At 53.8% G+C, this 22,263-nt stretch overlaps 2 protein-coding genes across 8 annotated transcripts; both read right to left on the reverse strand.

Moving 5' to 3' along the window:
• Positions 1-6: 6 nt before the first annotated feature.
• Lsmem2 (leucine rich single-pass membrane protein 2) lies at positions 7-4,411 on the reverse strand. Its single transcript, XM_031343292.1, has 4 exons — positions 4,320-4,411; positions 1,176-1,286; positions 907-1,092; positions 7-750 (listed from the first exon to the last, which is right to left on the reverse strand). The coding sequence occupies exons 1-4, from the start codon at positions 4,339-4,341 to the stop codon at positions 617-619; spliced, it is 453 nt and encodes a 150-aa protein (XP_031199152.1). The 5' UTR covers positions 4,342-4,411; the 3' UTR covers positions 7-616.
• Sema3b (semaphorin 3B) lies at positions 3,733-16,656 on the reverse strand. 7 transcript variants are annotated; one of them, XM_031343286.1, is made up of 20 exons: positions 14,564-16,080; positions 14,440-14,487; positions 13,952-14,332; positions 12,434-12,620; positions 11,512-11,669; positions 11,275-11,337; positions 10,755-10,874; positions 10,585-10,678; positions 10,266-10,385; positions 9,340-9,485; positions 9,130-9,241; positions 8,955-9,024; positions 8,729-8,873; positions 8,209-8,428; positions 7,816-7,907; positions 7,692-7,733; positions 7,315-7,472; positions 7,166-7,221; positions 6,938-7,077; positions 3,733-6,499 (listed from the first exon to the last, which is right to left on the reverse strand). In XM_031343286.1, the coding sequence occupies exons 4-20, from the start codon at positions 12,540-12,542 to the stop codon at positions 6,098-6,100; spliced, it is 2,247 nt and encodes a 748-aa protein (XP_031199146.1). In that variant the 5' UTR covers positions 12,543-12,620; positions 13,952-14,332; positions 14,440-14,487; positions 14,564-16,080; the 3' UTR covers positions 3,733-6,097. The 7 variants fall into 7 exon arrangements, with proteins under 7 accessions (XP_031199146.1, XP_031199148.1, XP_031199147.1 ...); XM_031343288.1 differs by adding an exon at positions 12,921-13,151 and having other exon boundaries at positions 14,159-14,332; positions 14,440-14,571; XM_031343287.1 differs by having other exon boundaries at positions 13,952-14,059; positions 14,159-14,332; positions 14,440-14,571.
• Between the last annotated feature and the right edge of the window lie 5,607 nt (positions 16,657-22,263).

Genomic DNA, 22,263 nt, shown 5'->3' on the forward strand with positions numbered 1-22,263 from the left:
TTGCCCCCTGGGGCTGCTTCCTTTGGGGGTCTGGCCACCATGGTATAGGGTAGACAAAGCTGCCTAGAATGGATGTGTGTGCTGATTTATTAAAGAGAAGAGAGAAATGATGCTTGGGCCCCTGTGGCCTTCATCCTGAGTCTCTTGCCTACCCTCTCTCCCATCTCCCACCCCAGGTTTGGCTGCATCTAGATCTCTACTCCACCTTTGTCCTCCATGGCAGGACACATAGTTCCCCAACTCAGCCTAGCTTGTCTGAGAGCTGAGACTGGACCCCCCACGAGGAGGCCTGGCAGAGTGGGTGGCTGAGCCAGGGCATCTATTTCTAGACTTTGAACCTCTTATCTGGGGGTGGCCAGAGGGTGCTGACAGGAGGTGCCAGGAAAAGACTGGTGCCCCATCCTCTGACCTTTGGCTGTCCAAAGCAGGGCCTTAGCATCAGAAGGCTTGGTCAAGCCTGGCCTGAAGAGGTGAAGAGAGACAGGCAGCTGTGGAGTTATATCAGGCTTGTACAGAAATCTCACCAAGGAGTAGTGTAGATGAGGCCATCAGTGGGAGAACAGAGACCTGCCAAAAGTCCTCCCTCCCCCTCACAGTCTCACATGCAGATGGCATCTCAGCTGGGTGCCCGAGCCTCGCTGGAGTTGAGCCTCCTTAGCTGACTGAGGCTAGCCAGACGCAATTTGAGCAGAGTCTCCTCTTGTGTGCGCAGCGTGTGAGCCAACACCCTCAGGGATTCGCTCTGCAGCACTGGGGATGGAAAGACATTTGTGGGACCATGTCATGACCGAATGCCTCCACAGACCCCCACACAGCCCTGCGTCAGGGGTTGCCCACTGGCCGGTGCTCCACCCTATATTGCTTCATTTCCATTTGCCCCGGGGTCCCAGTCCTGCCCGTCCCTACCACTTAGGTAGACAGCCACAATGGCTAGTGCCAGGCAGGTGAACACCAGCAGTGCCAGCAGCAGAAGGAACCCCCCACGGCCACACACGGGGCTGCAACCAGCTTGGGTGCACAGTGATGGCGGTAAGACACCCAGAAGCTCCTCCCATGCCTGTGCCTCTTCAGCCAGACAGGGCCGCAGTGAGCCTGCAGGGAGAACGGTCCATCACTGTCCATTGGGAAGGTGGTACCCACAGCATCCATCTCGCTCCCTTTCCGAGCTCCCTTACCTCCACTGTGTAGGTCACTGATGGACTCCACTCGGTGCAGACGCACCTCCTGCACGTGGTTAGGAGCCAGTGTTCCCCTGTTCCTCTGGTTCTGCATTGGCAACACGGTGTCTACAGGGGGAGTGGGACAATTGGAGCAAGCAAGTCCTTACTACTTGGGACATATAGGACTGCACCCGTGACATTTGGTTCCAAATTCCCTATAATTTCAGGAATGACTCTTAGTTTGGGTCCAAGGCTCCAAAGGCTTAGTCTGTGCATGGGGGCTCCTGACTTGCTCCCAGGGTCACATGGGCATTTCCACCCTTTCCCTGCATTTTCCCCCCTGGCCTCTGTTCAGACTCTTACTGGAGTCCTGCTGTTTGCACTCAACAGCACCGCAGGAGTCCACTTTTTTTCTTAACAGTTTTGCTTAACTTTGAGGGCTCCTCCCTCTGAGGCTATCTGGGCATTTAGGTAGTTTCCAATTCTCTGTGGAAATTAACCCCCAGGAAGGACATCCATCATTAAACATGAAGGGTTTCCCCACTTTCCTGAAAGTTACTGAGCACAATTCTCAGAAGTGGAAATCATGGGGCCCAAAGAACAAAGATTTTTCTTTGAAGCTATCATCAAAACTGTCTTCTAAAAGGCTTGTCCAGAGCCAGGCAGGACAACTACGGTTGCCACCATTAGGCATCCCACTGTGTGTGGGTGAGTGGGTGGGTGCAGAAGCCAGAGGTCTTGCTCACCTGGTACTGAAACTCAATAAATAACCTAGACTCACTAACCCCGGAGCTATTCTACCTCACCAGAACTGGGATCAGAAGTGTGTACCCCGTGATCTACAGTCCACCTCCCAGACATAATGACTGACATACAGCATCTGTTTTGTTTCTTTCTTTTTGGTTTTTCAAGACAGGGTTTCTCTGTATAGCCCTGCTGCCCTGGAATTCACTCTGTAGACCAGGCTGGCCTCGAACTCAGAAATCCACCTGCCTCTGCCTCTCAAGTGCTGGGATTAAAGGTGTGAGCCACCACTGCCCAGCCTTTTTGTTTGTTTGTTTGTTTTGTTTTGTTGAGACAGGGTTTCTCTGCGTAGCCCTGGCTGTCCTGGAACTCACTCCGTAGACCAGGCTGGAGCATCTGATTTTTTGACTTGCTTCTGAGCATGTCATGGGGCAGCTTCACACACATCATAGCCCTGGAGAAATGAACTCAGGTCTTCAAGCTTGCTAGACAAGCTTTTTACAGAACTATCCCCAGACTGTATGCACACACCTTTACATATAGTTGCTAATTTGAGAGATGAAAAACAGCTTGCCTTGATTGCTGCCTAGGGAGCCTGACCGACATGTGTGTAATTAACGTTCACAGGTTCTGCCCATTTAGTCGCTGACTGTGGTTCCCTTATGGTCTTATTTATTTCAGATTTTGTTTTGTTTTGAGACAGTGACTCACTGTGCTGGCCCGGAACTCACTGCACTGCCTAAACTAGGATGGGCTTAAACTTGCAATCCCCTTGCTTCAGCCTACCTACTACCAGTATTGAATGTGTGCATCTCTCTCCGAAGCTTTGCTATGTGTTAGCGATGTGTGTATGGTGAATGCCCACTTGTGTTTAGACGCCTGTGCATGTGTGTAAAGAGCAGAGGAGGACTGGGTGCCCCATCTCTTACTCTCTGCCTTATTTCTTTGAGACAGGACTCTTCCCGAGTCTAGAAATCAGGGTTTTTTGTTTGCTTTTATGAGTTTTTTGGTTTGGGTGTTTGTTTTTGTTTGTTTTTGACAAGGGTAGCAACCAGCAAGCTCCAGTGACCCTCCTATGTTCATGTCCCAGTACACACGGCACTGGGGTTATAAGGCACACAAGACCAACCTGGCTTCTTAAGTGGACACTGGGATCTGAATTCAGATCTTCTGGTTCTACAGCCAGTGCTTTTAATCACTGAGCCATCTCATCCCTTCTCCCATTCCCCATCACTGAGCCATCTCATTCCTCCCCTCCACCTCCCCTGTGTGAGACAGTCTCAGAGAGTTCCCAGACTGGGTTTTGAGTACCTGGTTAACTCAAGTGATCCTTCTGCCTCGGCCTTTCAACTGCTATCAAAATACTTGTGATTTCTAAATAACTATAATATTCTTTCTGCTGGTGTTATTTGACTGGATATTAATTTACTTTTGAAACAGGGACTCAACTATGTAGACCTGGCTGCCTAGAATTCAGAGTATAGACCAGGCTGGCCTTGAACTCATAGAGCTCCTCCTGCCTCTGCCTCCCGAGTGTGCACCACCAAGGTCTTTTATTGGATGTTGTTGTTTGCTTTTGTTTTGCCACAACTCCACTAGAGCTCCAGATGCCTGCCAGGAACCCAGGTAACAATGCCACAGAGCTAAGGATGGCTTTGGGCCCTCTGGGTCCTCCCATCTCCTGACAGTCACTCGGCCTTTAGGACATGCTCGAAGCTGCCCCTTGCCATGCTCACAAGCAATTCAGACAAAAAGAGGCTGTCGGTCCTTAAGCCTGGGCGGTGACTGCCGGTCACATTAAATCCCCTCTGTTCCTTTCTCCCATACATTATATTTGAACATGTTTTATTTGCTACAGAAAAAGACACATGGTAAATGTTACAGTTAAGTCTTCCCCCTCTCCTCCCAAGAAGGTAAACGTCATCCCTTAGTAGAGGGCAGGCCCTTTCTCTGTAGTATAAAATATTGAGGGGGACAGGATGGCTCAGCAGATAAAGGCACTTCACTGGCTAAGTGTCAGTCTTGACCAGGCTGAGAGACTTGGGACAGACCTGTCTACTTCATAGGCCCCTGGGCCAGATGGCCAATGCTCCCTGGATCCAGTCTTCATCCCAATCCTGGCTCCTTCGATGAAGGAAGAGCTGAACTGCTTGGGAGCTCCCCGCAGATGCCTACACCCACTTGGGCACGGCCTACGCAGACCCATTCCTAAGTGGAGAGCATTGAATCCCTCCCTGAGGCAGGACCTTAGGTGGGGAGGAGTTCTAAGTATGACAGGCCCATTCTTTCGCCATGCATAGGGATAGATTCCCAGGAGTGAGGTACGAAAAGGCTGAGAGGTCTCCTCATGAAGCCAGGTCTCTCCGTGAGCCATAGAACTAGAGCCCGTCCTCCCCAGTGGCCACCCTCTCCTACCTTCTTGGGTCTCCTCGGGCATGGCAGTTGGTAGGTAGTCAGGGCCCAATGAGAGTGCCCAGGAGCAGAACTTGACAAAGGCAGCAGTGGCTCCTTTCAGATTCTGGGAGAGGCCTGGCTGCCTCCCAACCTGGTCTTAAAATAGGCCTGAGCTCACTTTCCCTGGACTATATTTAGAGGGGGCAGCTCCGAACCACGAAAGGGGCAGAGTGACCTAGACGGGCCGGCCTAGACTACCTACTTGGGGATGGGACTTAGCCAAGAGCAAGCCTCTGCTAGCACACGGGCACGAGGAACTTCTCAGAAAACCATACCAACTCTATTCACCTAGACTTGGGGGCCTTCATCCCGCAGATCAGCATGCAGCATGTACCATGTAGCATGATAGACAAGGAACCCTGCACAGGTTCACTCAGCCATCCCTCACTCCCACAGACCAGCCATCTCCTTCCAGCAAGTGGGAGATGACCACCCCCACCACTGTGTGACCATCTAATACCAGATATTGGGGGTGGAGGTGGGGCGCAACTGGAGCCCAATGCTACAAAGGATCTGGCAGTCCTGCAAGTGGGCACCCATGCTGGCCAATGTACAGAACTGGGATTAGAAGCTGCTGTGTCTAGTATTAAACTATAACCTTATGTAAAAAGAACTTTAGGCGTGGCCTCTGCTTTTCCTTCTGTAAAACAGGAACAATCGTTCCTGGCCAACTAACTGTACTGAGAATAAAAATGCAGAGGCATGACTAAAGCATTTAGACACAAGAGGTCTTGTTCCTCCCTCTCCTCTCCACAAGAGCTTAACAGGCCACGTGGAGGCAGGTTGCTCACTCTTGAAGAGTACTGGTCCAGCTTGCAGGCCTTAGTCTGTGGGTGGACTCTGTTCTGCTCCTTTTCAAAGGCGCAAAGCAAGGCTGTGGCGGGGTCTACCTTCCAAACCATCTGGAATCCATAGTGCCATACCAGCCTCCTGCTTGTTCCTGGTTGTTAGTTCCGTCCCCTGCTCCAAGACTTTGCACTGGTTCTTCTATCCTGGAATGTTCTGTCACCAGACATCTGTGACTGGCTCCTTCTTATCGTTCAGCTCAAATGTCGCCTGTTCAGTGAGTTAATACATCCTTGCCCACAACGTCCAGTATTGTTAGTTTGTTTGTTTGTTTATACTTCAGAGAGCTTGGCCCTGCCACTAATGCGTTGTGCATGCCAGTACCCCAGAGGCTCACTGGAACCAGTGTAACATCAACTAACATGTTTAACCTTCACTTCAGCATTCTTGGATGAGGAAAATGCAAGCCTTGAGACTGCTAGAACGATGCCAGAGACCCCCAGCAAGGTCTGTTGTCTGCTGGGGCCACTCTGTCAGCTGATAATGTGTTTATTTTGTTACTTTAGTACAGTTGGCCTGCTTCAGCCCACACCCAACGGCCTAATCTTTTCACAGCTTTCTGCTCACTGCCCAAGAAAAAGAACGCTTTCCCCAAGGCTGCCACCCAAGATAACTCTCCGGTCCTGGTCCCCTCTGGAACCCCACTTCTCTGTCCCCTCCCTCCTGGTTAGATCCTGAATTGAGCTTGAGCCACTCTTCGGGGCTACATCCACGGGTTATCTTGTTAATAAATAAGCTACCTTTTGGCCAGGGCCTATGTAGGGGTTAGGTGTCTCCTTTGGCCCAAGGACCTCAGAGTGCCCCAGCCACAACTCATTTGTCTTCCTGGTATCTGTCTGCCCCCTCTTCGAAGTGTCATATCCAGCCTGGTCTCCATTGTGGGGACAGTCGAGTCACCAGTGAGCTGCACTACGTGGTCCACGCTCAGCACGAAACTCAGAGACGTGCATCCGTCTGTTGCGACCCTTACGACCTGAATCTGCTGCCACAGAGTGGGGTCCGGGCTGCGGGCGGCACATTCGCAAGGAGTTTGCTCCTCCGCCGCCTGGCTCCACCAACTGCAGAAAGTCTCGGTACCAGAGTTTAGGGCCTGGAGGTGCAGGAGCTGCTGCGTCCTCGGCCCGTGCCAGTCGTTCGGCCTGTGCCGCACTCAACACATGCAGCACCAGGCGACGCAGTGGTTGTGAAAAGCCTTGTTCAACCGCGACGCACAGGTACACCCCAGAGTCCTGGCGCCGCAGACCACGCAACAGCAGCCCCCGTGCTGTGCGCTCTACCCGCCCCTCAGCCAGCACCTATGAGTGAGGGCAGGAACAGAAACAAAGGGTCACTGGAAGCCAAAGGTGGACAAGGAAAGTAGGTGCTGGCACTTACTCACTTTCAAGGGGATGTACACAGGCATAGGATAGCCTTCAGAGGATGAGTCGATCTAGGTGAGGGGGTCACGAGTGGGGGGCGGGGCAGACTAGAAACCTCAGTGCGTGGGTTGAGGGCTTGCTCGCTCCCCACGGGAGAGGGTGGGTCAGGAGTCTAGTTGGGCGCGGTGGGGCATCACTAGGTTGTGGAGTGCAGCTAAGGACGGTAGAGGATGAGACAAGGATGCTAAGGGAATCTGACTGAGCAGAGAGAGCCTCGCGGAACTGGATTTCACATAGGTATGAGGTAAGGCCTCCTTAGGCAGGGCATAGCTTCTCTTAAATGGGCCTGGTTAGGAAGGGTGGAGCGAGGCACACCTGGGTGTGAGCTGCCTCCCCAACACGATGGAAGGTCCACTCCACATGCGCCTGGAGTGAGCGGGGCTCACACTCCAGAAACGCGCTGCCGCTCTCCACGCCTAAGACCTTCCTCTCCAGCAGCACAGAGTGAGCGGAGTCTAGAGACAAAAATGTAAAAATTCAGACAAGGCAGGGCTGGATGTGGCAATTTCAAGGCCTGAGGGTAGGAGCTGATGGGGTACTCACCCCCAGAGCACAGGGTGCTGGGGTCGCCATTCCTTATGTCTTGCCTCCGGAACCGTCTGAGGGAGGCATTAAAACCTATGTGAGCCCTTCTCTGCTGGCGGCAGAGACTCCCTTCCCAGTAGCCCAATCCAGACTCCAAACCAACCCACCTCTTGGCAGTAGGCTGAAAGCGTGTGCAGGCTGATCCATCCCAGGCGCAGTAAGGGTCACGGGCCAAGCAGCATTCTGCGCAGGCGCGGCCTAGGGCCGTGCAGCGGTGCAAAGCAATCTGGGCCACTGCGCTGGGTGATGCTACATAGAGCTGGTGCTAGAGGGCACAAGAGTCTCCAGTTTGACGGAGGACAGCCCTTACCTGGCTCCCTTCAGCAGATAGCCTATTCCTATTGGGCAGGTGGGAACACTGAAGTCTCATTGTCTAGCAAAGAGAAGCTAGACCTGAGACTCCGGGCTTTGAAAACCAAGGAGAAGCAAGACAACTGGGGGGCTGTGGGACAAGTTCAGTTCTTCCCCAAGCTGAGTTACTCACCCTTTTAGAGGAGATTTGCATACTGGTGACTGCGGCAGAGTCCTGAAAGGGAGGCAGGACATGTGGATCAAGGCTTAGTGGCTTCAGGCAGTATGTCCTAGGGCGAAGAGGGATGAGGCCTCACCTCAAAAACCTGCAGCTCTTCCAGGAGAAGTCCTTCAGAGTTCGGTCGGCTGCCCTTGGGGACCGAGATCACTTTCAGCACTGTGCCCACATCTGAAGAAATAAAAAGGAAGAATAACTATTGGTTTTCCCTAACAAACTGCGTTTGTGTGTGTGTGTGTGTGTGTGTGTGTGTGTGTGTTTGTGCGTGCGCCCTATCTCCACCTTCATCATGATTGGGTCATGAAAAAGTAACAGTTGTGGGTTGAAACAATGAGGGGAGCCTTCAGAAGGTGGGGCCACAGCCCAGACAAAGATGTAGATATTAGACCGACCAGGGACAACTGCTACCTCTGGGCCAAGGAACCCGGAGGGGGGCTCTTTGTCCTATGAGCCATTGTGATGAGACCCTGACCTGTCCCAATGAAGAGAACATCGTAGTGTCCATCAGCAGCTGCTACTCGGTCTGCAGTGATTTGGGTGAAGGTGTACCCAGCTCCCACTTGTAAGAAGAGAGGGCGCCCCCCCATGGGCAGGACAGAGTTGTACATGAGAGGGTGGTTCCGAGCAAACTGGATAACGTCATCTGGGAAGTCCTTGGTGGAGCTGAAGGTGCCAAAGGTCTTGCTGGGACACTAGGGGAGGCAAGGCAGGTCAAGATACAGGGATTTAGTGGTCAGCCCTCCATTCAAACCCTCTGGGAATGTGGAAGGTGGGACGGGGCAAGGGCTCTGAGTGTCTGAGCCTTTCCCTGGTGAACCTCAGGCTGAGGGGCACAACTCTTTTATGATGGTATGATGGTGACATTTCCCCACCCTTTTGCGAAAGGAAGGAATCACACTGCATCTCTCCCTAGCAAAACCCCCAGACCAAGTCAAGTTCTCCACCCGTGAGACTTTGAAGTTGATTGCTGCAAGCGGTCCCTAGCAACGCACCATGCCGGGTCTTGGGTAGGGGACACGACCCTGGTAGGACACCCACTGATGTGTGGGCCCCTCTTTGTGAGCGAAAGGTCCCAAGAAGGCTCGGCGCACATCGTTCATGCTGTACACACACACAGCAGAGCCCTGGAAGACGCCACTGCCGGCAATGGAGAGAGCAAAGTGAGGAGTCCGGACAAGCTCAACTGACTGCCCAAGGGACCTGCTTCCTGACTCTCACCTGGAGGTGGAGAAGATGGCATAGAGAAGAGGTGTCTGCCGGTCTCGGGAGGACAAAAGGAAAACATCCTCTGCAGGGGAAGACAAGGGTGTCGGGCAGTACTCACACACCTCAGGCTCCTGGACTCTGCACCCCGACCTCTCCCCTGATGCTACCCCTCATTCCAGACACTCACGAAGTTGGTCAAAGTGGGTGTCACCCTCGACTCCAGGTACTGAGCATACAAGCCGCGCCTTCAGAAATGTGGTCCATTTGTTGACCAAGCTCCTCTGTCCACCCAGGTCATTCTGCTCACAGGATCAGAAGGGATGAGAACAAGACCATAGCAGGCAAAAGAGCAGGGGCAAAGGTAGCCAAGGGATGAGTTGGCCTAGTGTCTCCATACCCGGCAGATCTGGCCCACGCGAGACACAGTCATGCGCCCCATTGCTGGTGCTGCTTCCACAGCGGACTCGCGGAAGAAGAAATAGATTTTATCGTCATCAGGGTTCTCGCTCTCTGGGATCCAAAAGACCTTAACAAACTTGGGTTCTAGCCGAAACAGGAGGCACGGTATCAGCGGGTTCTGGTCCTGGTCCACGACAAGGACGCCCCCCCCCACTCCCGCCCCAAGCCCCCTTCTGCAGGCTCCCATACCGGAGCCTCCAAGACCCACCCTTATGACCGGCATCTGCAAGGCAAGAAGCAGCCACGAGGGGGCAGTAGAGACCCATAGCTACGAGCGCAAGCAGGCTGCCCCTTCTCCCCTTTGCAGGGCCTTTGGCAATGCCACACTTCTGTTTTCACCTTCATTCACAAATCTTCCACCCTAGCAGATCAAACACTCCCTGTTCCTGCTTCAGTTTCTCCTGCTGTCCCCATAGGAAAGGACTCCAGCCCTTGGGAGTCTGGGTTTCCTATCAATACGAGTTGCTTGAGCCTTATCGTTGCTGGTGCCTCGAGGCCTTTGCACGAATCATTCCCTTACCTAGAATGCTCATCCAATTCTGTTGGCTGGCTTTCTTGTGTTCTGGAAGCTATTAATAACCCATAGCTCCTCCCAACAATAGCTTCCCTTATTCAACCTAGACACCTTTTTTCTTTTTCTGTTCTTTCATCTTTCATGGCCACTGGAATGTATATCTCAGCATGTCCTTGCTCTGAGATCCGTGGACAAAGACTCTTGCCTGCCTCTGCTTCTGGGTCTCTGACTCAGGCATTCTAGTAGATACTTGGAGAGACTTCAACATTGCTCTCTCGCTTTCTCATTTTGTGGCACCTTCCCTATTGGAGGAGAGCAGTCCCCTCCCAGGGCCCCCACCAGCGTCTCACCATTGAGCCAGCGGGAATCATGGGGCTCTGTTCGGAGACTCGGATTCTGACCCAGGCTTCGAAAGATGGTAAAGTCCCGGCCCATAAGGTCCGCTGCCACCCCAGAATACAGCTCTTCCCCTGCAGACGGGGCAAAGTGGTGCTCAGCCCCTGAATCTATGAGCTCTCAGAGTAAAAGTGCATAGGGAGCTGGGGGGGGCGGGGTGCTCAGGGACTCAAGACTATAGGGCATCCGAGGGGATGCCCTTGGGACACGTGAAGCTCTCTAGAACGTCTAGAAGGTTCTAGAGTTCTATTGGGTGCCAGCCTTTTGACTCACCCACCAGCACCGAGGCAGCCCGATGCCGTGGGTCATAAGGGCTCTTCCCCTTGCCGTCCTCAAGTTTCCTCAGGTCCAGTTGGAGCATGGGTTCCTGGGGACAGGGGAGTTGTTAATGCCAGGTCCTTCGTCACCCTTCCTGCCTCTCCATTGCCTAGTCCTGGTCTTACCTCCAGCCGGTGGCCCACCTCCACAAATGCACAGGTTGGGTGGAAGGCCCCTGTGCCACAGGCCAGCAAGTGAGTGTGGTTGTAGGCATGCAGCAGCTTCACGAAGTTCATGCACTCCTTCTGATGGGTGGGGGTGAGGGGGTGGGGGATACAGTTAGGCTTTCCCCAGGGAGGCAGCCCCAAGGAGTTGCAGGTCACTAGAGGCATCTCCACCCATCCTCTCTTCTGCATCAGCCCAGGGAAGTACTAACATGATGAGTTTCAGGGACCTGAGTGGCCTTCATGACAACCTACCTTCACAGGGTGACTACATGAGGAAGTGTAGATATGCACAGCTCCCCCTATGACTCAGAGGCCCCCCGAGAAGAATCACATGAGCTCCCACCCTGAGTCACCACTTCATCCGCCTTGACCTCCCTGCCCTTACCCCAGCCATAACAGGCTAGCCTCTCTCTCTTGGCCCTGGGATGGGGGGCCCAACCCTTTTCTGCATGATCCCCTTTGAGTAGCCCACACTCACACCAATGTCCTTCCCTGCCCAGTTGCATTCTTCACGCCATTCCACGGGGGCCGGCCAAGCCAGCTATGAGGAGGGAACACAGGTTAGGGACTTGGAGCACTCTTTTTGGGGGGGGGGGTTCTCCATTCAGTTGCCCACCCCTTTGGGATTCTCTAGCATCTAGACAGACTGGATTGGGATCCTAAGGTTTTTTCCTGAGGCAGCACTGAAGGTGAATCAGGTTAAGTCCCCTGGCACCTTCTTGGCTCGCTTGCTGATGTTGTCCAGGCTGAGGGAAGCCACATGGTTCTCGGCACCCACAAACAGGCGTCCACGCTCCTCATCCACCAGCAAGGCTTCATAACAGCACGTCCGCTCCAGCCTGAAGGTTCGGACACCATGCCGGGCCTGTAATTCTGCAGGGAGAGATACCTCTCAGTGCATGTCTGACGTAACTGTGACAAGATCTTCCTCAAGGCCCTGCCTGCATCTGCAGACCAAGGGTATTTGTGTGACTCAAGGCATACACATGTACACTTACGTGGATGTGAGCTTACACGTATGAAGACTGGCCCACCCAGGTGCATGTACAGAGTCTCAGGGTGGGCAGTGCATGCCCCAGAAAGGGGAAAACAGGTTTAGGAAAACATGTATAGACAAGTGGGATGGCATGCTGGGAGGCCTGGCTTACGGACACCAGGGTTCTAAGAAAGACAAAGGGAAGATGAACTGACAGGACAGAATCCATCCTTACAATGTCAGGCTGAGGGTCCCTTTCCTGTCACCCTACCACTAGCTTGGATTCAGCAGAGTTGACCAGCAAATGCCACTCTGTGCCCAGGGACCACCCCTGTGGGCAAGGAATATAAGAAGGGGGCTCTGACAGCCCCTGAACCTGGACTTAACCACTAAAGAGTTTTGGAATGTTTTGGGATGGGGCATGAGATGGAGGCAGAGACTGTTGCTATGGAGACAGTAGGGGGTCCTCCTTGGGAAAGCATGAGCAGAATGTAGGCAGAGAGGTTGGGAGCGGAGGCTAGGACAGGGTTAACTGGAGATGGCCCAAGAATATCCGCAACCCAACCAGTAATGAGGATGCACATACTGGCACCAGCAAGTCTTTCCATACTGGGCCCTTTCCCTGTTCAAGCCAGTCCCTCCATCTGCCAGGTGCACCTACCTTGAAAAGAGAGCCGAAGGCGGGGAAGGTTAGGGGAAGCATCCCCCAGCCCTGCTACCCAGAGAAGGGCCAGGCCTGGGATCATGGCGGCGGCCTCAGCCCGCCCCATGCCGGCAGCTCAGGGCGCTCAGGGTTCAGCGGGCGTGTGTGGAGGAGCCTTCAGCAGCCCTGGACTCTGCCCCAGGATCTGGAAGAGAAGAGTCGGCAGCAAAGCAGAGAGGGTAAGGGCGGGTGGGAGGGCATGAGGGAGTCCCAAGGGATCAGATTACAGCCCCTAGGGATAGAGGCTGGGGGGTCACATACCGTTTCCTCTCCACCAAGGGTGCCCCGCCTGGCCACAATCAGAGACACACCCACACCGGGCACACCCTCAGGGTCACCCTGCATTGGCAGGCACCCGCCCCACCACGTCACCCTCCCAGTAACCTCCCCTCTGCACACACACTCACAGACATTAATTCACAAACACCATGCACCCACTTCATACCAGCCTGAGGCGAGACAAGGATACTGATGATGCGGACAAGGTCCCCAGGCAGTAAAGGGCGAAGGGCCAGCAGAGAGTCAGATCCTGTGGTCATTTCAGAGAGTACCAAGTGCAAAGAGCAAAGCAGGGAGAGTGGGTGGAGGGGGTGAGGCCTCAAGAGGTGGTGTGTACCCACAGACCAGCAGGGAAATGCAGGGGCACTTCTGGGACTGGATCCAAGGTTGTGGGTGACTACGGATATGAATATGTTTGTGAACATACATCCATGAACATAGGTATGTGGACATGTCTATATGCATATATGTCTATGAGCAAGCTCCTATGTAGATATAAGTTGACGTACAAATCTATACACTTAATACATGGTGCTGTGTGCATATATCTAGTCAGTGTGTACCAGCATTAAATACGGCTGTTTAGTACATGTGTGCACGGGCAGGCATGTGTACATGCGGAGCAGTCATGCAAATGAACACAAAAGTCTCATCAATCACTTCCGTGGACAAGCGCCATCTATTCTCGGGACCCCGATCCAGACCCAGACCCAATCCAGCAGGTCCAGTTTTGTGACTGATTTCTCTCTGCAGCCCGAGGGTAGAAGGAAGGAACTAGGCATGGAGAGGCTACCATCAGGCTTGAGACCCAGGAGAAGACTGAGGCCAGTGTGACGTGACCATCCCGGTTCCCTTTAAGCTCCAGGAGGAACAATGATTTGCCCTCAAAGTCCCTGCCATTTCAGGAGCTTAAGTCTCCCTGTCTTTGAGCCCCTCCGCTGAACCAGACACCTTGCCTGGCACACTCAGGTGGAGCCAGAGCCTCTAGGGGGCCTCTTACAGGAGCACACAGGACAAGTGGGGCCCTCGAGCCAAGGTCCCAGTGTGAATTAAAGAAGGAGATCAGCTGCTAGGTAGGTTGAAAATCTCTCCTCCCTTCACTCTAACCCCCCCCACACACACACACACCAGTTCCTGGACCCCTCCCAGGCCAGGACCTGTATCTCCCCGCCTTTCCTTTCATCAGGTCACACTTGCCTGAGCCTCTTCTCAGTTCTAGAAGTCTGTGAGGCTGACACGGCTGCTGCCTTCCCCCACTCCACCAAGAACTCTGCAAAGGTGTCTCCCACCTTGACCCCTCTTGTCCTGGGGAAGGGAAGCAGGCTAGGGCCCACGGGGCACCCTCTGACGGCTCCTTTAAGTAGAAGCCCCCGCCTCCACCAGGCCAGCCACCGCCCAGAATACCATAAAGTTTGCAGGGTTACTGGGTGGATCGGGTGACCGGCACGGGCAGCTGGGACTGGCTGGAGATGGTGGCCCCCGCAGGAATGGAATGAGAGCAAGGGTTAGCCAGGTAGAGACGGCCTTCTCCTGCTGGGTCTCATTGTGAGGGGTGCCCCAGGTGGTTGTTCCAGAAACCTGGCAGGAGGTTAAGGCAAAGCAGAAGGAATCAGCTGAGAGACCATCCCTGACAGTTCTGTGCAGCAGGCAGAGGGAAGCGTGGGCCAGGCACGCCGGGGCCTTACCTGTCATCCAGCTAAGGGAGGATTGCACAGTCAGTGCCCAGGAGCTGGCTGGGACAGTGGGTCAGAGGTCAGGAAAGAAGCTCTCCTCTCCTCTTGAGGGCCCCAGCCCTAGTCACTTTCTTACCAATTGGAAGTCAGCTGTCTGGCCCCGCAGTGGCTGCAGCGACAGCCAGGCAGGAGAGGGGGAGGAGCGAGGAGGTTCAGGAGATGCTTCTGCTGAGAGTGTGGGCCCATCCTCAGAGCCCAAGCTAGCTTGGAGCTTGGGGTAGACTTTGGGAAGGTGGGTGGCTCACAAACTCCTGCTCTCTTCCAAGACTGCCCTGACCATCAAACCCAGAGCCAAGTACCTGAGGGAGTTTTGTTTTGTTTGTTTGGAGGCAGGGTCTTCTATAGCCCAGGCCGGCTCCCAAACTTACCATTAGTCAGGATGGCCCTCAACTCTTGCTTCACCTACCTCTGCTTCTCGGGTGCTGGACCAGGGGTATGTATGGCAGATAGGATGTATGTTGTCAGACAGGACAGACTCCTACACTTGACTTTGGTGCCCGGGTTGGGAAGTACTTGAGGCTTGGTTGTATAGCTTGTTCTGAAAACCACTCCCTGTTTGAACTCTTGGGAGCACTTTAAAGGGCTGGATGTTGCCTTAATCCTCCAAGACTGACCTCAGGGATCAGAAGGCCTCCAGCCACGGTTGTACGGGTTGTATGGCACAGGTGCCTTGGCACTTCAACTGTGCAGTGTTGTTAATACTGCCTGGATGTCGTCCAATCCGAGATAAGGGGGACAGACAGAGATAAGGGGAGACTCATCTCTCCAGGAGCTTCAGGATCTAGTGTTCCTGGTCTACCTATCTAGCTGCTGGGGAGAAAGTCCCTGGTGTTCAAAAAGGAGCCTAGATTTCTAGGATGAGGCCCTGCCCTGCTCCTGGGCTGGCTGCCTCTCTCCAAGGACTTGGGCAGCCTCCCCTGGCCTCATGGAAGCCAACAACATTCTTTGGCTGTTCACAGTTTCCCACCCAGCAGCAAGTGTTGCCAAGGCCCCAGTCGCCCCTGCTGTGTCCCTGGTCTGCTCAGGCGGACTCCAGTTTTCCAGACTCAGGGACCCAATCTCTTTTCTTTTATGCCAGGCACCAGCCCTGGTATTTACACCAGGAGACAGTGCCAGAACCCCCACCATCTTTCTGACAATGGGAGACTCACTTCCCAGCTCAAGGGCTCGAGCTGCCTGCCTCTGGCCCTCTTTAGCCAGGTGACTTGCTTCCACAGCTGTATCTCCTCCCTTGAAGAGTGAGAGGTGAGCCGCAGGCTCTCGGTCACAGATCTCTTTCCTGTTCCCTAGTCCTGGGTTTCCTCGCGCTGGGCTTAGGGGAGGGGTCCCCTAAAAGGCAGCACTTGAGGTGTCAGTACCCAGGTGTCACAACTGGACTTTTTTAAGATTCTGGAATAAGGCAGTGTTGGTTTGGATGGGAAACCCAGAGAGGCAGCTGGGGTCTCTACTCCTGCTTGAACCTTTGTCCTGGGGACATCCAGCAGCACAGGTCTGCCTGGGTCCTTCCTGTGGACTGTCCATTGACAACGGTACAGCCTACCAAACCTTTGCCTTTTCCTTTTGGAAATAACTGGATCGTGGTACCAAGTCTCAGCGCTTGCCTGCCCACCTCACCTCACCATCGGGCCTATCCCTCTGCACCATGCCTGAACTCCCTGTGGTGGCCTGGTGGCAGCCGTAGGACACCCAACACCCATCTGATGAAGGCTGTGCTGGTCGTGCCAGTGTCCTGGGCTGGGTGGGATGGCAGGCTCCCTACTCACACCTGCTTTCGCCATCAAGGCTGGTGGCTCCACTTTGTAACCTTCCCCCACTGGCCACGTGGGCACTAAGTCGTGAGGCTCTGAGGACTGGAGCTTGGTGCCAAGGGATGCTAAGGCACTGCCAGGAGGAGCCCCTGGAAGCCTAACTTCCCCCAATGATATACCACCTGCCCCCAGGCGATCTGGGAAAAAGTCCAGGGTCTGTCAAGACATTCCCCACCCACAAACCCCAAGCCTAGTCTCCATGGTCCAGGGGACCCCCGGCCCACCTTTTGGAAAGATCAGTTCCTCCCCTCTTTGCCTCTTGCCCTTCCCTTCAGTGAGCCATGTCAGAGCTGAGGTGGAAGGGTGGCAGGAGGGGCCACCACCAGGAGCCTTGGGCCTTTTGCTCTGGCCCTCCCCTTACTGGCTCCACCCCTGCCTTCCCCCCCTCCATGCCTCCCTCCCTCCTTCCCTCCCTCGTGCACATTCCTCCCAGGCTGAGGTCAGCCCCTCTGGGATGGGGAGTCCCCCCCCTCAGCCAGCCACATCACAGTTCCACACTCCTGTTTTCTTCATTGCCCTGCAGAGTGGTGTGGGGAAGAGCCAGGGAGTGGGGGGTGGGGCCTCGTTCTCTACAGCCTTTGAGGGAGGGGCTATATATACCAGGAAAGCTGCAAAAAAATACTTGTATAGCACTCTGTACGTATCAACAGACATTTGCATAAATACTGCATTGCCTAAGTTGGATATAGAGAGCTTCCCTGGAAAGCCTGACTTGAGGGTTGGGAGGTGAGGAGCATCCTCTGTATACTCTGGTAGGAGTTGAAGATGCTGGGAGGACTGCCCAGAACCTGTTTAGTGACCAATTGACCCCCCATCCCCAAGACAGGGTTTCTCTGTGAAGCTCTGGCTGACCTGGAACTACAAATCATGTAGACCGGGCTAGCTTTGAACTCAGAGATCTGCCTGCCTCTGCCTCCCAAGTGCTGGGAGTAAAGGCGTGCGCCATGGCCTGACAACCTTACAACTCACTCTTCCTCACTCTCCCTGGTCAGTCACTACTGTACCCCCTGGGCGGAGCAGGTGGTGCATGCTAGTGGCCCAGTGTGGGTGCGTGCTATTGCCAGCACAGCTCGGGCATCTTCTGATGAGGGAAACCCCTCTCGGTCATGGCTACTGTCCCAGCCTCAGACTCAGCTCCTCGCCCACCCATCCCTCCCACTTCCTACCCTGTATAGCTACTTTTCTCCATCCTCAAACCACTGTGCTCAGGGATCCCGCCCCTGGAGATTCGCCAGAATTCTCAAAGATCCCCAGTCCACTCCTAGCAGCACCGAAACCCACTCCTCCTGGGAATCCTATCCTAAGTCGTGTTGAAGAGACGACAAGAGCCTACCTGCCTCTTCTTGCCTCTGGGCTGGGTCCCTGGGGTCATCCTCCACACTACCTCGCTTTTGCATCCTGGCCTGGATCCTGACCTGCAGCTTACAGGGACCAAAGCTCCTGGCCTGGTGTCCATAGCACCACCCTAGCTCCATCTTGCTAGTCTTCTAGCCTCCCAGTGGCCCCATTTCTGAATGCATGGAGCTTTTGTTGCCAAAATATCATCTGAGCTGTGCCCTGAACCCTTTAGTGTCACCTGCTGGACTTGTCACAGTTTGCTAGCCACCTGACCTATTCCTCGTCCTTTGTGGAAGATTCCTGTCGAACCTCAGGACCAGGCTTTAGGTTCTCCATTGTGAGGGCAATGAAGAGACCATCATCACTGGAGACTCTACAGCTCTGGAGATGGCCAGCATAAAGAAGCAAGCGAGAGCATGTCCGTAGAAAATCCTTCCACTTTCCTGAGCTGGCTGGGTCACCATGAGGCTCAGGGATTAATGGGGAAGACACATAGCAGGTCCCTCTTTCCCTCTGCCCCAGCCCTTCAAAACTGACTTTCCACAACGCTAATGAGGCCAGAAAGCAGAGATGGGAGATGATACCAAACTATGATTTTTCTCCCAACCAAGATTACCTGCAAGGTTGCATCTCCACTGAGGGAGAAATTAGAACCAAAAGTTAGGAGGAACCTAGGTTCTTTTTTTGTTTTGTTTTGTTTTGTTTTGTTTGAGACAGGGTTTCTCTGTGTAACCCTGGCTGTCCTGGAACTCCCTCTGTAGACCAGGCTGGCCTTGAACTTAGAAATTCGCCTGCCTCTGTCTCCCAAGTGCTGGGATTAAAGGCGTGTGTCACAACTGCCCCAGCAGAACCCATGTTCTTCACCTCTGTCCCCCTTGAATCCTGACACCTCATTGTGTGACTAAGACTGAATAATGTCTGGCAAGCAAGCACATCCTTGCTGAAACACAGCTGTCCACATGCCCCAGCTGGCTGGAGGCCATTATCTTCTATTATGACTCAAATGGGGTAGGGGAGATGCAGACCTGCATGACAGTGGTGAGGGCCCGAGGTTTTCTTTATATCATAAGGATTCAAGTCAGTGTTGGGGGATGGGCTTAAACATCTGCCCACACTCAGCAAAGAGACACTAGTTTTCGTTTTGTTTTGGTTTTAGTTTTTTGAGACAGGGTTTCTCTGTGTAGCCCTGGCTGTCCTAGAACTCACTCTGTAGACCAGGCTGGCCTCGAACTCAGAAATCGCCTGTCCCTGTTTCCCAAGTGCTGGGATTAAAGGCGTGTGCCACCACTGCCTGGCTGGGATAGTGTAGTCTGAATCTCATCCCTTTCTATCACCCAAAGCCACTGGGATCCTGGCTGACCATGCCACTAGCCAGGAAGCCATGCCACTAGCCAGGATGCCATGCCACTAAGCAGGAAGCCATGCCACTAGCCAGGGCTGAAGCCAGAGCTGCTAGGCTTTAGCCTGAGGTGAGTCTGTTGATCTTGGTCTAAGGGGTGCATGGAATGATTTCTGAGGGACATAAGAAGTTAGGGCTGGCTGGGCAGTGGTGGCACATGCCTTTAATCTCTAGCACTTGGGAAACAGGGACAGGCGATTTCTGAGTTCGAGGCCAGCCTGGTCTACAGAGTGAGTTCCAGGACATCCAGGGCTACACAGAGAAACCCTGTCTCAAAAAAACAAAAACAAAAAGAAAGAAAGAAACAAACAAACAAAAAGTTAGGGCTCTAGGGCTGTCGAGATGGCTCAGCAGGTAAAGGTGCTTGCCACCAAACCTGACGCTCTAAGTTTAGTCCCCAGAACTTAACATGGCGAAAGGAGAGAACCGAATCCCACGAGTTGTCCTCTGGCTCCCACAAGCATGTCATGGCACACGTGTACATACATACACTACCAGATATGTACAAAATACTAAAAGCCTTGGTCCGCTTTGAAAGACGGTTCGAGATTCCATCAGAACTAGGCAGCTCCTGTAGTCTTAGAAGCTCTAGCTATAATCCCAGGAAGGGCCCCTTTCCTGTCCTACACAGGACATCTGTCTCCACCTGCCTGCAGGGCCTGCCGCCTCTCCACAAAGTCTCCCATAAGCTCCCTTCTTTAGGCCTCTGACTCTTAAGGGCCTGTTCCTCTCTCTCTTCCCAGCTGTTCTGCTGCCCTACAAATAGGTTAAAAATACCAAGGCTACCACCAACCACATCAGTGGTTCCAGCGACTATTTCAAGTGAGCCAAGTTCTCCTGAAGGCCGAGCAGCCTCGTGGCAGTCCTCATAGGCTGGGGACTGCCCATCCTACACCAAAAACAGAAGCTCAGACCCCTACTTGGCTCTGCACTTCCTGCTAAGGGGTCTTGGGCCTCATAGTGCAGCTGCCCATGGGTGTGGACATTGGGAGAATTCTAGGGAAAGGACTCAATCTCTCTTTCCTCACTCAGCTGTTTCCCAAGAAATGAGGAATTGCCAGGACCCAGCCAAGAACAGCTCCAAGCAGTGGGGGATGCCTACCTCATGTGGTACCTCCAGTTAGGATTCAGGATACCTGGGAGGTCCTTCTTGTCTCCCCTTTGCCCCCCACCCCCAAGCATGGCTGGGAATTTCCCACCAGCCAAAGAAAGGCTGAATTGAGAAGCCGCCCCCACTAGCCCTGAGACAATGGAGCCTTATGCCCTCCAAATCAGAACAGCAGTAGAAGGGCCAGAGGCAGGTGGGGGCCTAACTGTCTGTACCGGGGTAAGCCCGGCTTGCCAGAACCACACCCAGACCCAGTGCCAAGTGAGATCCCAGGGGATACAGGACAGAGTCCTAGATGGCCCACCCAGGCAGGGAGGCACCGGGTGCATCAGGCAGACAATGCCAGTCCTTCAATGGCCCTCTGTGCGGGGTTCCCCTCAGGACAGTAGGAAGGAACCATCTCCGGTGCAAGCTTCCTGATGGGTGGGTACGGTGGCTCTGGAACAGCTCCAGCCTGCCTGCGCACTTTGGGGTTCAGGCCTGAGTCTCTAAAGAAAGTCAGGGATTTGGGGATGGCACAGGATCCTGTTCTTGTCAGTTGTACCCTGTGGCAGAGGGAGCCGGAATGGCCTGAGGAACTGGGGCGGGGGAGAGGCCTAGGGAAGCAGGAGTCCTTCCGACTCCACAACCTTTCATCTCCTGCCAGCATCAGAGGCCCCAGTGGCCTGTGGCCACTGACAGGTGTAAGGAGGCGAAGTCCCAGGTCCCGGGTCCAATCCCTCCCTACCCCGCCTCCGCGGCGCCGACCCCCGCCCGCCCCAGGACCCAGTCGCTTTGTCAGGCCGCGGGCGCGGAGCCTCCAACGCCACACAAAGCTGCTTTTGTGTCAAGCGTCCTCCTCGGGACCCGGTGACGTCAGCCTGCGTGACCAGCTCAGCAGCTGCGGAGAGGACGGGCTGTGGCGCCGCCTGGCGGCCGGCGGCAGAGGCCTTGGAGCTCCGCCCAGTGGGGCCGATCTTTCGCCTGCCTAGTCCTCCCGGTAGCAGGCGCAGCCCGCGGCTGCCCCTGCAGTTCCTGAAAGAAAACCCAGGCATTTAGCGCTGCGCTCCGCCCAGTACTCAGTACTTCCCTTAGCTTTGTTTTCCACATCAACCTTCCAATGCAGCCAATGACAGGCCCCCATGAACCCTGCCTAGATTTGGCGACGTGGTATTCTGGCACTTATTTTTTCTCTTTACAAAGAGAAAAAATGGTTATTAGCATATGTTAGTGATGCATAATGAATTTCATTATAACGTTTCAGCGTGTATAAAACGCGTTTTTATCTAACACCTATTACTCTCACTCTCTGGCACCTCCACTGATCCTGTCCCCTTCCCAACTGGCCCCTCCTCCACTCTCAGTTTGTTTAACTCAAGAGTTTCCCCACAGGGTTGCTTCCAGGAATATGGATACCTTACCAGGAGCTACAACACTGAAGACAATGTCTCTTCCTTCCTCCATAAAACCAGTTGGGGGACAGTTGGGGGTCAGGCACCTCCTCATCCCATGACAAGATGTTGACCAGCCCCATCCAGCCTGGAAGAATGCTTTCCAAAACATTCTACCTTTCTCTGATTCTTATATTTTTTTGTCCCTATTTTACAATGTTCCCCGAGTATTGGAGTCAACTTGATTTCCGAGATTCAATGTATGGCCCAGGCTGGTCTGGAACTCTTGGTCCTGCCTCACTCTCTTGTAGGCTGGAATTCAAAGTGTATGCCACCACTCCTAGCTTCTGAGTCCATTTGTTAAGCCAAGGACTGCAGTCTACTTAACTGTGTGGCTTCAGCCCCTTAAACTGTTTGGTCTTTGAGCCAGGAAGTCAAAAGTCATTATCTCTTACATAAAGACTGGCTAGATACCTCTGCTACTCTGAACTTTCCAGAAGGCTCTAGAAGAGCTCCCAGGGTTCTGAAGGTCTGAAGGCTGCGCTAGATGGCAAACTGCAAAATTAGGACTAGGAGGCTGCATAGCCTCTAACATGGAAGTTGACCAGTCCAGAGGGCAAAGTAAAGCTAGAGAACTGGGACAGAACTCTGCCTAGAAAGTTCATGTCCAAGGTCCCATGCTAGGCGAGGCCCTGAGGCGTGAGCTACCTTCTTCTTGCTCAGTCCCCAGGAGAAAAGAACACCCAGCAGGTC

This window comes from Mastomys coucha, unplaced genomic scaffold (genome assembly GCF_008632895.1).
Source record: "Mastomys coucha isolate ucsf_1 unplaced genomic scaffold, UCSF_Mcou_1 pScaffold23, whole genome shotgun sequence".
Classification (NCBI taxonomy): domain Eukaryota; kingdom Metazoa; phylum Chordata; class Mammalia; order Rodentia; family Muridae; genus Mastomys; species Mastomys coucha.